At 55.6% G+C, this 14,354-nt stretch overlaps 1 protein-coding gene across 2 annotated transcripts in view; it reads right to left on the reverse strand.

Annotated features, from left to right (window-relative positions):
- The window catches only part of TLN1 (talin 1), a 41,485-nt gene that overhangs the window by 13,402 nt on the left and 13,729 nt on the right, over positions 1-14,354 (reverse strand). For both annotated transcript variants that reach the window (XM_026087282.1, XM_026087284.1), the window contains 27 exons: positions 12,915-13,082; positions 12,220-12,514; positions 11,738-11,904; positions 11,024-11,152; positions 10,457-10,570; positions 9,365-9,478; positions 9,043-9,177; positions 8,756-8,884; positions 8,450-8,552; positions 7,915-8,123; positions 7,625-7,744; positions 7,040-7,237; positions 6,504-6,643; positions 6,051-6,144; positions 5,676-5,765; positions 5,320-5,442; positions 4,977-5,120; positions 4,451-4,612; positions 4,184-4,324; positions 3,724-3,905; positions 3,147-3,279; positions 2,296-2,397; positions 1,995-2,165; positions 1,575-1,724; positions 1,100-1,201; positions 809-928; positions 295-441 (listed from right to left, as the gene is read on the reverse strand). In XM_026087282.1, coding sequence (XP_025943067.1) covers positions 295-441; positions 809-928; positions 1,100-1,201; positions 1,575-1,724; positions 1,995-2,165; positions 2,296-2,397; positions 3,147-3,279; positions 3,724-3,905; positions 4,184-4,324; positions 4,451-4,612; positions 4,977-5,120; positions 5,320-5,442; positions 5,676-5,765; positions 6,051-6,144; positions 6,504-6,643; positions 7,040-7,237; positions 7,625-7,744; positions 7,915-8,123; positions 8,450-8,552; positions 8,756-8,884; positions 9,043-9,177; positions 9,365-9,478; positions 10,457-10,570; positions 11,024-11,152; positions 11,738-11,904; positions 12,220-12,514; positions 12,915-13,082 — 3,882 coding nt within the window. The remainder of the gene's footprint in view (positions 1-294; positions 442-808; positions 929-1,099; positions 1,202-1,574; positions 1,725-1,994; positions 2,166-2,295; positions 2,398-3,146; positions 3,280-3,723; positions 3,906-4,183; positions 4,325-4,450; positions 4,613-4,976; positions 5,121-5,319; positions 5,443-5,675; positions 5,766-6,050; positions 6,145-6,503; positions 6,644-7,039; positions 7,238-7,624; positions 7,745-7,914; positions 8,124-8,449; positions 8,553-8,755; positions 8,885-9,042; positions 9,178-9,364; positions 9,479-10,456; positions 10,571-11,023; positions 11,153-11,737; positions 11,905-12,219; positions 12,515-12,914; positions 13,083-14,354) is intronic.

Raw genomic sequence — 14,354 nt, forward strand, 5'->3', positions numbered from 1 at the left:
ATCGCCAGCAGTTCAGCAGGCAGCACCTGGACATCACACTTGCCCATCACGGTGAAAGTTGCTATTGTGGTGCCTGGACAGTCAGAGGGGGATCTATCCTCCATCCTGTCAGCTGAATTGTGCCAGGGCAAGTGTGGCTGAGAGTGCATGTAGAGCCCAGCAATGCCACGGGAGAACCCAGCACGGTGGCTCAGAGGGCTGGTGGCTCAATCCAACATCCCTCTCTCCATCTGTTTCACCATGCTGTTCCCCCTCTCTCCTGCTACCTGCTCCAAGACCCTCTGGACTGCTCACCTTCTCAGAAACCTTGCGTGCACTCTCTATCAGTTCCTTCTTGGTGTAGGCATCACTGGGGCTGCACTGCAGGGCTCCAGCCTTGGTTACCAGGGCAGCGCAGCCGTGACCCAGCTCCTGCACCCGACGCTTGATGTGGGAGCCAATCTGGAAGTGAACATTCATGTGAGAGAGTCGGAAGGGAACTAATCCTTGCATTCATGATATCCAATGGGAAACGCCAACCACCTCCACTCAGTGCCAAACAGGACTTCCCAATACTGTCCCTCACTGCCAGTCCTCCCATTCAGGAGATCTACTGCTGCCCTGCCAAAAGGAAATGCAGCTCTGCTCCACATTTCCACACATGGTTGCAGGGGAGGTCTGAATGTTGCCTCTCCCCACCTCTGACGGGAAGTTTGAGGGCCTCCCAATCTCTGCTCTCACACTCCAGGAAATCCTGCTCTTCCCTATGACATATGCTAGTATTTCTCCCCACGCCCACCGGGAGACCTCATGGTTTCACTGCTCCTACCTCCTCGTTCTCAGCAGTGAGTGCAGCTGGCTTGGCCTCTTGCGCCAGCTGTCCATAGTCATTGGTGAGCTGGTTGGCCAGTATGCCCAACTCATCCGGGTTGGTGGTGGATTTGGTGACCTGCAGGTGGAAGAAGAGCAGAAGTCAGACAGACCCTATGTTGGGGCAGGCAAGCAAGGAGGGCAGTGTCCCCAAGCTGGGTGAGACCATCGCCCCACTGCTTGTTTCCTTCCCCTCTTGAGCAGGGGCATATAGGGGGGCAGTGGCATGCTTGCTGGCCCCAGCACTCACCATCTCCTGCACAGTCACTGCGATAGCCTTGGCTGTCTTCACCATGGTGGTCTGGTAGTCCACAAAGGACCCCTCTGGCTCACCCACTGGCCCCTCATCCAGCTGCAAGAGAACATCAGGAGAGTTTGGCTCCAGCCYCAGGCCACAGACCCTCCTTGACTGTGCACTACAGCAGGAGGCTCATGCTAACCCGCTGGGACCTACACTCACAATGGCCCCAGGCTGCTCTGAGTACTCCCTCCCCCAGTCTGACCTCTACAGCTCCAAGGAGACAGATCTGACTATCAGTGTGCACCTCTCCTTGCTTTTTTGGCCCGTTGAAGCTCAATGCCCTGTTTCCTCTCCTCCCCAAGCAGGACTCGGTACCTGGATCCCCAGGAAGATGAGTAACGACAGTGTCCGTGTGGAGTTTAACCCTGACACCTCCTCTCTCCCACCCCCAGTTTCAACCTGGCCCTCTCTATGGCCTTCTCACCTGGTTGATAGCCTGGGTAATGGAGTCCACCATGCCCCCGACAACACCTGCAGCGCTGGCTGCCTCATTCAGTGTGGTGGTCAGGTCCTCTACGGCTTCCTTCATCATCTGCACAGCCTCCTCCAGAGCCTCCTGGGTGTGGGCAGCTTGCTGCAAAGACAAGCCAGAGTGAGAGAAGGCAGCTGCTCCCCAGAGCCTTCCCACCAATGGAGGATGCCGCACACTTATCCTGTGCACATGCACACACATGCACGCACTTTGGCATGTCCTGGGAGCATCTCTTCCCTCCCCTCCAGACTGCCTCTCCTCAGGTCTCCGTGTCCAGCACACATACATACTCCATGTGGCACATGTTGAAGCCTCTCATACTTCTTCCACATGCAAAGGGGAACACGCCACAAACATGCACCTCCTGCTCACCTTGGGGTTCCCACCAGCCTCCTTGGCTGTGTACAACATCTGCAGGGCAGACTCGGCCAGCGTTTTTGTCTGGTCCAGGAGGTTCATCTGCTGCTGGTGGTTGGGTGTTTTGGAGGCAGCTCCAATAGCTGCCATAATGAGTGGCTCAAAGTACTGAGCCATCTGGGACACCTAGGAAAGAGCAGCACTAGTGTCAGCACCTTCTAGCACAGGCTGGCTAGAGCCTCTGTCCCAGCGTGAGCACTTCCATGCACATTTACCTGCCTAATCAATAGCTTCCCATTCCTGCCCCTCCTGTTACCTTGTGTCCCAGCTGGGAGGCCTCAGCCCGGGCTGCACTGGCCACTGGCTCAATCAGGTTGTTGATCTCTTGAACAGCCGTGATCATCTGGTTGTGCAAAGCCTGGTGTAAAGACAGCACATTGCATGAGGCTACAGCAGGGCTGGTGTCACTGACCTCTGCTGCGAAATGGGGAGGAAGGACACCTGTCCCAGTTAAGCATCAAGATCACAGGGCTCCAAAGTGCTGGTTTATTGGATGAGTATCTGGCCTCACAACTCTGGATATAGGGAGTGCTTGACCAGACATCATTTCCTAGGCACAAGACAGCTCAGCATACTGCAACAGGAGTACAGCCCTGCTCCATGCAGCTGAGCCAGACAGTCACATAACCACCTGAACCATGCAGGAGCGAAACAAAGCTGCTGTACATTGATGGGGACTCAGAGGACAGGAAGATCCCTTTGAAACACTCCTTCCAGGGCTAACTGGCCTGAGCTTGGGAGAGAGCTAGTTCCAGGGCTTCAGAGCAGACTGTGGAGGATGTTAGCAGCATGTCTTGCAGCTGAGAGGGGCAGCTCATCCCAGAAGGGAGATGTGATGGCAGGAGCTGTAGCTGGGGGTGGCAAGGCAGAGCTTCCCTTTCTGGGGCAGTGCTTGGCCCACAAGGGAGAGTTTGAAACAAGTCTGCCTTGTCCCATGCTTGGATGGATCCCTGCAACATGGGGATCTGCCAGCAAAGAAGCCCTGTGTGAGCAGAGGAAGCCAGCAAGGACCCTGGGAACACATGCTGGGTGTTTGGCGCTTCCCATTTACAGGGGACAGGCATGCTGAGGCTAGGAAGGCTTTGGAGCAGCATGTCCCCCACTCACCTCCTGGGAAATGTCTTCTCGGGGGGCCAGCTGCTGGCTAATGGCAGCAAGGGAAGCCTGGTCCACCTCCCGCATACACCTGTTCAGGACCTCGATGGCCTCGTCACACTCCCTCTGTCCAGGAGCTTTGTCCCTGCGTGACAGATGGATCAGTACCACACCAGGCTTGCCTGGCGCTGGCAGGCACTATGCCACCCCTTCACCGCAAACTTTGGCTGGTGCCAGCGATGGACAGGAGCCCTCTGCTTAGCCTTGAGCAACCTAGAATCCAAGCCAGGTACCAGGACCCCACCAGCCCATGCACACTGGCACCATCCCCCGCAATCAACCCATCTTAACGCTGCAGGATTACAGCACCAGCTCTGGGGCAGTATGTGAAGGACTGCATCTTCCTTTCCATTCCTTGCCTTCCCCAGGCAGTGGTCAAGGAGAAGAACAGGAGCAAGATGAGCCAAAATGCCCCAGGGATGCTCACTCAGAGCATCCCCAAACAAAGGTACCATCAGCGAAAACAGAGCCATGGCTGAGGGTGCAGGCTGCAGTGAGACGGCCTGGCCACAGCACAGCCCACACTCACCTCATGTTGGTGATCAGCTTCTTGATGGAGTCAGAGACAGTGCGAGAGTGGCCAGCCAGCACTGACCACTGGGGTGGGTCCTTGGGATTGACGGCTAGAGAGCGGGCAGTCTGAATGAGGCCGGCAGAGCTCTCCAGCATGGTCTTGGCAGAAGAGATGATGGGCTCCATGGCTCTGCGTCCCTGTGCAGGGAGATGATGGCCCAGTGACACAGACAGACAGGCATGAGAGGGCCTATGTGAGGGACATTACCCCCTCTCCTCCAGTCCTGGCCCAGGGGCAACCTTTTAAGCCCAAGGCTGTCTACTGCCTCCTCACGTCCCCTCCAGGCACCAGCTCTGTGCTAGGGCCCCATCCCAAGCTCACCAGCGACTCACACTGCTGAGTACAGCTCCTCCCCATCCTACGGCAGTTCCCTTCCCAGCCTGGCTGTCCACTCCCTGCCCCTGTGGAATCTCACCTCGGGGCTGATCTGGGCAGGAACGGTGGCAAACTCTGGGTTGGAGGCGAAGGCTGTCAGGTTATCCACAGCCTCTATGAGAGGGGCTGTGGCTGCACGGCACCTCTCCCGGTTCTCCTCGTTGAATGCACCGTCCAGGGCCTGGCACACAGGAGAGACTAGGCAGTTACCTAAACCCAACCATGCCCCAAGTCCCCGCCCACCTGCTGCCTAGACCCTGCCCACCTCTGCAGAGCCACCCCCAGCACCTTGACAGGGAGACCATACCTTAATAGTTTTCACCAAGTTGGCTGTGCTGTTGGCCACTTCCTTGGCCGACTGGACAAACTGGCGCTTGGCAACAGGGTTGGCAGTGCGGGAGGAGGCCAGCCGGCATGTGTTGCATAGGGCTGAGGTGTGTTTAGCTACGATGGTGGCTGCTGACAGCACCTGTGGAGAAAAGCAGAGTGAGGCAGGACCCCAGCATTTCCCCACACCTGCAACTCTCCCTTCCCACCAGCTCCAAGCCCACATGGGGCACCAGGGTGTGCAGAGGATGGACACAGCAGGGGAACGCCAGCTGTCACCCTGTGCCTCCCTAGAAGAATCACCAAAGTCCTGCATGCCCATACAGCCCCTCATCTAGACTCACCGTTTTGGCAAAGCTGCCAGTTGGTTCCCGGTACAGCTGATGAGGCCTGATGAGACACTAGCCACAATCTCAGCCAACTCTTTGGACCCAGCTCTTCCAGCTAGTCTCTCATTCCCTTTAATCCAAGAAAACRCCCACCACAGTGCCCCATCTCATACTCACCTGGGACTGAGTGCAGGCAGGGTCCACCAGGTTCTGGCAGGCCATCTGGATGGCTTGGTTAGCTCTGGCAAACTGAGTGGGGTCTACCAAGCCTTGCTGTCCAGCCTGGCTGTTCGGATCTGAAACACCCACAAGGTAGGCAGCCTGGGAACATGAGAGAGGGTGTGAGAATGTGCCCACAGTGAGAGAGGCAGCCAGAACCACAGAGCAGGCATGGGGCATGGAGCTGGGTGGCACAGGGAAGTATCCTCAATTACCGCACTAAGGGGTCAAGCTTGGAGGGGGCTCTGTGGAAACTAAGCACTAGGTGTAACACAAGGGGCTGGGACTGAGTACATCTMACCTGGGCTGCTGCCTCTGTGAGGCCACAGAGAGCTTTGGAGGCGGCACTGATGGACTCTCCGAACTCCGGCAGTTTGCTATTCTTGGCGTTCTGCGAAATCCCAGCCATGGACTCGCCCAGAACCTGCAGGAGACACCAACCACCGGTTAGTGACTACATCCCCATCCTGTACAGTGCTCCCAGGCTCAGAGCTCACTGTGCTTCATAAACAGCATATTTGTATCCTTGAGGAAAAGGAATCAGGTGAGGCAGCACCCTTCCCTTTGTCACCTTTGCCTGCACCCCTCCCAAACTTCTCCATCCTTACGCCCCTCCCAAATCTCTGCCCCCAGCCCTACTCCCAGCTCAGGGCTTACCTTGGAGTTCTCCATGACACTGTCAAGGCAGTTGAAGTAGGACATGTCATTGACAGTCTGAGTGGGGTTCTCCAACAGCTCCTTCACCGTCTGCAGGGACGCAAGCGTCAGATCAAGGAGCACGTGTTTATTGTGGCAGGGTCTGTGCTCTCCACTTCCCATGCCTGGCACATGCAGTGCCCTGCATCTCCTCTTCGCTCCCTCCTTCCGCAATGTAGCATAGCTGCCCCTCTCCCCACTCCAGCGATCTCAGCACCTGATGCCTCCAGGCTCCATCCCACCTTGTGCTGACCCAGCCAAGCCCACACAAAAGGGGAACCCTGGGCCACTGAGCCCCTTCGCTGCCCCAGCGAGATGCTTCTTGGTTCTTCTCACCTCCAGCTCCCTCAGGGCATTGTCACACTCCTTCTGGCCCGGCGCCTGCTGGGTGCACATTGTGATCAGCTGGTTAATGCTGTCAGTCACGGCCCTGCCAGAACAGGGGAGAGACAACCATGGATTAATGCCAGCTCCACCACCCAGATCCACTGTTACTGCAAATGGCTTATTGACTTGGCCATGGGGGATGTCCTGGCTGTAGGAAACAGGTAGAGGCTCTGGCTGAGGGACATTCCTACCTCCTTCAGGGCCTACCTTTTTTCACAGACTGCCATAGAGCAGCCAGGTCAAGATTACTGCAGACAAGTGGTCTCAGGAGAGTTCCACAGCAAGCTGAGCCCCATGGAGGCAAGCACCAGGTCTAGACTCAGTCTCCCTCTGCTGCAGGCCCAGCACAAGCCCTTGGCACTTGCCCATCTCCCTCTATGTACAGCAAACAGTTCCTCCTACCGTGCAGCTGCCGCTAGCTGATTCTTGAGGTTGGGGGCTGTGGGGTCAGCAGAAAGTGCCTTTGCAGCCAGCAACAGCTTGCTGGAGGACATAGAGATGCTCTTCAAGTTTGACACCACCTGCGCCTGGTCTTCCTTAGTCTGGAAGGAGCCAAGAAGAGTCACCTACAGGTTTCTAAGCTCCATGCCCACCCAGCCTCCACCCTGGGTCCTCCGGCAGCCTGGCCCCAGTCTCCATTGGTTTCCAGGCTAAGCCCACTCCCTTAACCCAGCTTGTCTGCCTGCTGCTGTATCCTTGCTACTGCCAATTAACACTTGTGGAAACAACCCAAGCCATTTCTTCCCCTGCTACTGCAGTTTAGCCCATCCCCAGACCCCATCTCACTGGTTGCTTTAGCCACATCCACTCATGGCAATCCTCTAGCCACTGATCCCCTGGCTACTCTGCCCATGGTCAAACACCTTTCCGGGCACCCAAAGACCTCTCATGATATGGCAATTCACAACGTGTCATGAACAACAGGCATTTGCTCTCACCGGGGACAGGCTGGCCATCTCCACTCCAGCCTGCAAGAACTCATTGAAGTCTTGTCCAAATTTGCCAGAGGACTTGGCCAGGTCTTGAGGGGTGCCACGTGATGCCTGCACCAACTCATTGGCGGACTGGTTGAGTCCTGCTGCTGCTTGATTCAGCTGGCTCTGCGCTTCCTGGAAGCTCTTGGTGCTGGGTGGGAACTGGAGGCAGACAGAGAGGTTAGGAGCACTAGAAAGACTGGGAAGAAGTCAGAGATGGAGGGTGAAGATCTAACATCTAGAAGCACACATTGCCTGTAGCCAGAAAACCCCAGAGCAGCTGCCCTGCTCTCCAGTAGCAGGGATTTGCAGCACAAATAGGTAGCAGACAGTGGTTGGCACGCTGCTGCTTGGCGAGTCCTGACAAAGCCCAGTGTGTCCTGGATAAGGCTGACACCATTGAAGATGTTAATGTATTCCTGAAATCCATCCCCTCCTGACGGAAAGGCTACTTAGGGACATGCTGGAGAGAGGAATCCAGCAAAGATAGATTAGCTCATGTCACCAGTGCAAAGCTTCCCCATCTCATCCTGGCCTGGCTAAACTCACCGAATCTGCTAGCAGCCTCTTGCTGGCCTCGCCCACCGTACGGATGGCAGCATCCACATCCCGCTGTCCAGGAAGGCAGTTCACACAGCGATTCAGGGCCTGAGACACTGCCTTGGCTACCTGTGGAGAGCAAGAACAGCCACTGTCACATGCACACCTCCTCCAGCAGTGCTGTACTGCAGGGGCCTTTCCCAGAACCCACGCACTCTGACTGCCACCAGCCCTGCATCCATCCCTGGCCTCAGCAACGTGCCACGGACTTGCCAAGGGTGTTGGGGCCCAGTTCTCACCTGGGCCAGACGCTGCTGACTCTCTGGGTCACCAGGCTTGGCCACTGCTTTTCGTGCTTCCTCAATTAGGTTGTTTGCTTTATCCATGACGTCRCCAGCGCACTCCAGCATGGCACTTTGTGCCTGTGGGTCCGAGGTGTTGGCTGCAATGCCACGGGCAGCCTGGCTGAGCGACCGCAGGGCCTGGGCCACCTCTCGGGCAGCGATTCCTGCGGGGAGAGAGGTAAGTCACTGATCGATGCTAAACAGAAGCGACAAGACCTACACCATGTTCTCCCCCAAGAATGCGCCCCTATCTCCTGTGTGCTCTGCTTCGTTCGGGCCAAGGGACTGGGCTGTTCCTCCCACCACTTCCAGATCTTCCCTCCTGTTCCACTTGGCTCCTCATTTGCCTGGAGCCCTCTGGTTTGTGTCCTGCTCAGGAGCAGCTGTCCCTGAGTACAAGTGATCTTTACCAAGGGGTGAAATCCACTCCCACACACAAATGAAGGCCTAGCCTTTGCCCTTCTCCCAGTTTAGTCCTGGAGCATGGTACCTGTGTAGTTCTCGTTGCCCTGGGCCACCTCTCCAAGGAGGTGAGCAATAGCAGAGCTGACAGCTTTTGTGCTGTTCCCCAGGTCCTGGGCACACTTCTCCATCTGCAGGATGATCAGTGAGAACRTATTGACAGGTTACACCTCCAGCCTCCACCCATGCATTTCCCACTCTCCCTTCTCTGACCTCAGCCACAGCACCCACTACTCCCCAACATACTGCTCCCATCCAGTGCCACTGCCCACTGCTCCTGCTTGCTCACCCAGCCCCATTCCCTGCCTGAGCCATCTCCTCCCAGAGTCCTTACCGTCTCTCCTGGCAGAGGCTTGAGTTTGCCATCCCTTGCAGCTGCCTTGGCTTCCTGTAAGTCCCTCTCCAGGCTCTGCACAAGGCCCAGTGCAGAGTCTATTTCCAGGGGCCCACAAGCCTCCTGAGCCTGAAATGGGAAGAAGGAAAAATGAGTGAGGGAACAGTTGCATGCACCTTGGTGTTTTAGAGAGCTCACCTTGCAACAGGGCCATCCCCACCTCTCTGCTGGCCTCTCCTGCTTAGTACAACCGAGGCCTTGCAGCTGGACAGGAACAATTCTCTTACCTTCTGTGCAGCCGTACGGAGCTCAGCAAGAGCTGCAGCCAAGTTCTTGGCACACTGGCTGAGCTGCATAGCAGAGGCCTGGTCTGTAATGGTGGGGACAGTGGCCTTGGCTGCAGCTACCATCTTCCCACCAGGCTGCAAGTCCAAAGAAAAAGCCGTGAGAATGGGATAACATGCAGTATCTCTTCCTTGCCCATGTCCAATAGGCTTCCCAGCGTCTTAGGGGGGCAGACAGCACAAAACACAATTTCTAACGGGTGAAAGTGTCAGAGCCCATGTAGGATGCTCCTCACAGAGAGAGGATGCAGCAGAGTACAGGTACCTGCAGGAAGTTCTGGCTGGCAGCAATGAGAGCCAGCTGGGCGCTGGGGCTGTCCGGCTGGGATTGGCTTCCTCTTACACCTTGTACCAGCATTGGGATCTGATCTGCCACAACCTGTGATCAGAGAGGAGAGTCACTGGAGAGGCCCAGCCAGGGGGAGRCACAAAGCACACACAGCACCCTCCAGCTGGTCCAGCTTAGTGGCTCATTCAGACTGCTCTGTGTGCCTGCCCTGCTCTGCCCACTGCCTGCAGCGCTCTCAGGTTTGCCACCTGCAGATCTGACTGACAGTGACTTTGTGTTTATTCCCAGATCACTAATCAAAAAAAAATAAAAAATCAGAGTTGGACATAAACCTAGCTCCKGCAGAACCTCATTACAAATACCATCCCCAGGGCCCTGATCTCCAACAACAACTGAGATCTGTGCTTTACTAACTCCTAACCCATTTAGCCCATAATCTATGGATATTACAACACAATGCTAATACTTTGCTCAAGATGTTGCCTTGTATTAAGTGAAGTTTAAAAGCTTTTAAAGATCTTTTTATCAACCCATCTTGCAATCTTATAAAAAAGGTACCCCATTAACACAAAAAGCCTCACTCCGCTTTTGACAGAATCTTTTTTTTTTCTAAAAATAAGGTTGCTCAGAATTAACATTTTAAAAGATGAAAACATAATGACAGTCTCATATCATTTTTTCCATCATTTTTCCCAGAGGTGAGGGAGGTTTATAGATGTCAAGGCCAGCTGTCTCCTCTCAGGGCACTGGTGCAATATCCATACCTTTGCAGATAGGTTTTCCAAGAAGAGAACAGTCATTAAAAATGCACTATTAGCTACTCTTAAGGCCGAATTTGAGGACTCTAAGGTACAAGCTGTCTTCTTGTGTGCCCAGCCTACTGTGGCTGAGCACAAAGCCAAGGCAGAGGCTAGCTGGCTCAGTTGTGCCACAACATGGTTGATCAGAGAGAGGATGGGAGCAGGTGGCACAACCTTGGCCACTGGACAGCGCTGGAGCAGGGGATGATGTTAGGGTCACAGTGTGGGCCCTTGCAGTGCAGGGGGGTTGGGACGACGCACTGCTTACCTTGCAGCTCTGTACCAGCTGCTGCTGCGCTGCTGGGTTCTTGTTGGAGGAAGCTGCATGCTGCGCGGCAGCAATGGTCTGGGTGGCAGATGCTGCGGCCTGCTTGGCTGCGTGCTGGGAGGGGAAGACACAGGTTAGTGTCAGAGTGGCCAACTGCACAGGCTGCAGGACAGCCTGTCCCGAAACCCTGGCCCAGGAACCCCTCTTGCCACATAACAGGGACCCATCTCCCCACCCTAGCTCCTTCTAAGCTTCTGCTGTGCCTCTACCTGCAACARCTTAGCATCCCAGCACCTTTGATGTGGGGGATTAGTCTGACATCCCAAAGCAATGCAGTTTGCTCAAAGGAAGGGAGGAAYATGGTCAGAGACCAGGAAGGAAGATGACAGAGCAGGGAGCAATAGAGAGGTCTCTATGGGGAACAGTGTGGACACTCATTAACTATAGGAAAGTAGCTTCATCACTCCAGAAAGTGCAGATCACAGATTTGTGGCCTGGTCTCACTAGCTCACTGTGCCTCCCCACATTCCATCAGTCCTCTGCCTGAGCCCAAGCTGGGCATCTCACCTCCAGCTTGTGCACAAGCTTTTTCTTAATGGCATTYTGAGCTGCAGCATTCGTTGCCATGCGGAGCCCCTCAGCTGCTTCACGCAACCGCTGCTGCTGTTCCTCGCTGTCTGGGTGGGCTGCAGCTCCCTGGACAAAACRTGAAACCCATCAAACCTTACAGTACCCACCAGGTCCCTTGTCCCCTGAGAGCAGCTGCTGTGCTCTGCTCTGTCACCAGGCTGCGTCCCCAGCAGTTTGGCTTTCTACAGCACCAGGGGTGAGGAAAGGGAGATGKTGAGGTGCCAGAAATTCCCCCAGAAGAGCTCAGCAATATGACAGTTAACATCTCTCCTCAGTTACGATCTGTAGCATCAGGAGAGAGCCCTACGTCATTGCAGAGGTCCTCAGCTCAGTGCAGGACCTTACTCTGGAGAGCTGCAGAATGCTGGAAATCAACTCCCTCCCCCCCAGCCTCACTGCTCTTGCAACACCCTGAGCAGAGGAGAAAGCCTTGGCCATCAAACTGCACCCCAGTTCCTGTCAGGGACCCACTCCCCCAAGCAGGGACTGCTGGGGAGCTGAGGGTCTCGCACACCAAGTCTGTGCTGTGCTGCTAATGACATCAGATCGAGTAGCTGTCACTGTTCAGGCCAGGAGCCGTCTGGGCTGCCAAAGCAAGCACTCATTCTGCCAGCAGCTTCTCCCACTGTTTCTGCCCCTCGCGCAACTAACCTTTGCAGCCTCCACCATCTTGGCGGTTGCGTCGGCCAGAATCTTGGCTGCACTCAGCAGCTTGCGTGAGTTCTCCAGGTCCGTCTCTCCCTCTGCATCAGCTTTGATGGCGTTGACGAGGTCAGAGGTTGCTTGGGCCAGAATACGAGCCTGTCGCACCATTTCCCCTGGGAAAGGAAGGAAAGGCAGCCTGTCAACAAGTCCCAAGAGCTCCAACGATTGCCAATGACTCCTTGATACCTGCCTACCGTAGGCTCTGCATACCCTGTCTCCCACCCTTAGCAGGCTTGATGCAGACCCAGCCACAGCAGGCCCACGAGCATGAGACTGCAGCAAGACACAGGCAAGCTGCCCAGTGAGCACACAGCAGTTACACAGAGGCATGACCCTGGAAGAGAGGAGGCTCCATTTACCTGTGCTTTCTCCATTCCACTCTGCCCTGTTCTCTATGCCCTGCCCCAGGTGCCGTTAGCTGCTCTCACCTGCATCGCCCATGGAGCTGAAGATGTTCTCGGTGACGTTGAGGATGGTGTCGGTGGCCTGGTCGTAGCGCCCGATGGGCTGCCCGCCTGTGGCGTGCTGCTTGATGTGCTGCAGCAGGTCATTCAGGGCCTGGGTGACGGCTGTGGCTGCCACCCCCACCTGCTTCAGGAGCTGGTCATCACTGGTGGCTGCCTTGGAGGCCTCCACGCAGCCCTCCGCTGATTTGGCCACCAACTTGCCAGCCTCAATCAGCTGCTCCTGGCAAACCGGTGAGCTGATTGTGGGAGCCACTACCTGGAGGAGAGGAGAAAGGCTGGGCAGTGAGCATGACTCTGGCACTACAGAGCTCCTGTTCTCCACCAAGCAGCACAGACAGCCTACAACACAGATGACTACTATTCCCAGTCCCTGCTTCTCCAAATAGGATATTCAGCATTTGGGCACAGCGACAGCTACTCCAGGCGTGCTTAGCCAGAGGCAGCTGAGACTTCTGGCCCCAAACCCCTAACTTCCAGCTTGAGGCGAAGAGGAGTTGGTCCTGGCACACCTATGATCCAACTTCCCTATAGAGTAAACAACCACTCCAAGTCCCTCTCACAGGGTGGTACAGGCTGGAGCTGCCACCTCTCAGGCAGTGCTTTCACCCATGTTGAAGCAAGGGTTAATGCTGCTCGGCTCCAGGGTGATTTCTTACCTTGGTGCAGGCCACCAGCTGGGAGGTGGAAAGGGCACACTGCGTAGCGGCCGCGATCACCTGCGTTTGCAGCGCTGAGTCCTCCGTTTTCTGAGCCACATTCTTGGCTTTCAGCACCAGCGCAGCAGCGGCACTGGCCACGGCCTTCGCCAGCTGCATGAGCATGTCCTGGGGGGGATGGAGAGGGTCAGCACAGGAACCAGGATGGGACCTGTGCACCAGCTGCTCACACGGCTCTCGTGAAATATTCAGCAGGGAAACATGAGCTCAGGGGGCCTTTCATCCACCCCAGCCCAGCACTGGCAGCACTGAACACCTGGAGTGGCTTGTGTGGCTGGCAACACTACAGTGCCATCCCTACTGTGTGCAACAGCCGGCAGCGAGACAGTAACCCTGCCTCAAGCCGCAGTACGCACTGCGGCAGCTCCCAGCACCAGGACACTGCCCTGACCACAAACACCACCAACAGCAGCTTGGGCAACACTCAGCATCACCCACAACACCCAGGACTTGGACAGAACTGCCCTGCCAGCACACAACAGGCACCGATCAGCACATAAGGCAAACTGCCTCCTAGCAAGGACACCAGACCTCACAGCACGACACAGCTTTCAGAATTAGCTCCAACACCACACAGTGCTGGTTTCCATCAGCAGCACCAGAGCTAGGCAGCAAGTGCTTGCCCCACTTGAGACACTGCTCTACGCTGCATGCTGGTCAAAGACCTTGACACAATGTGCCACGTATAGGACAGAGCTCCCTGCCTGCTGCTGCAGGTACAATCCCACTGCAGACTGCAGCTGAACAGCTGCCCAGCCTGAATCCTCCTTTCAAGTACATGCATGCACACAGCATACCTGCACCCTATTACAGCTAAGCCTCCTGACACCAACCCAAAAATATTTCAGACCATCCCCCATTTGGATTTCTTCCTGTTGCCCCTCACCTCCTGCAAGCAAAGACTATTTCTGTTGCAATCCATCACCATTCTAGATACAGTGATAGTCTGGACAGCACATGCACCAAGCTCAGGAGTCCCCAGGCCCCAAAACCACAGCAACTGTCCATGACAGAAAAGAAGCAATCCCGACAGAAGAGCACAGAGGAAGAAGTAGATACACTCGGGTCTTGCAGCTGAGGGGCAGAGTGCCTTGCACATGTACAAATTATGGTTCAGTTCCTAAATCTGCCACATGGCCCTGTTATCATCCACTGGTTGAATGAGAGACTTGGGATGTCAGACCTGCAGCAAGGGTATCTGCAAGGGGCAGACACAGGCTGGAGCTGCTTTCTCAGTCTCTGTTGGGCGGCCTCTGTCCTAGCACTCCCCCATACCAGCTTTTGCTCATCACTTCCCCCTGGCTGTGCACGTCTTCTTCTGATTTGCTCCTTCCCTACTGCTAGCTTTTTTGTTCTCTTTGGCTCTCTGTCCAGGAATTT

Source organism: Apteryx rowi, unplaced genomic scaffold (genome assembly GCF_003343035.1).
Source record: "Apteryx rowi isolate R43461 unplaced genomic scaffold, aptRow1 scaffold_71, whole genome shotgun sequence".
NCBI classification, from domain to species: domain Eukaryota; kingdom Metazoa; phylum Chordata; class Aves; order Apterygiformes; family Apterygidae; genus Apteryx; species Apteryx rowi.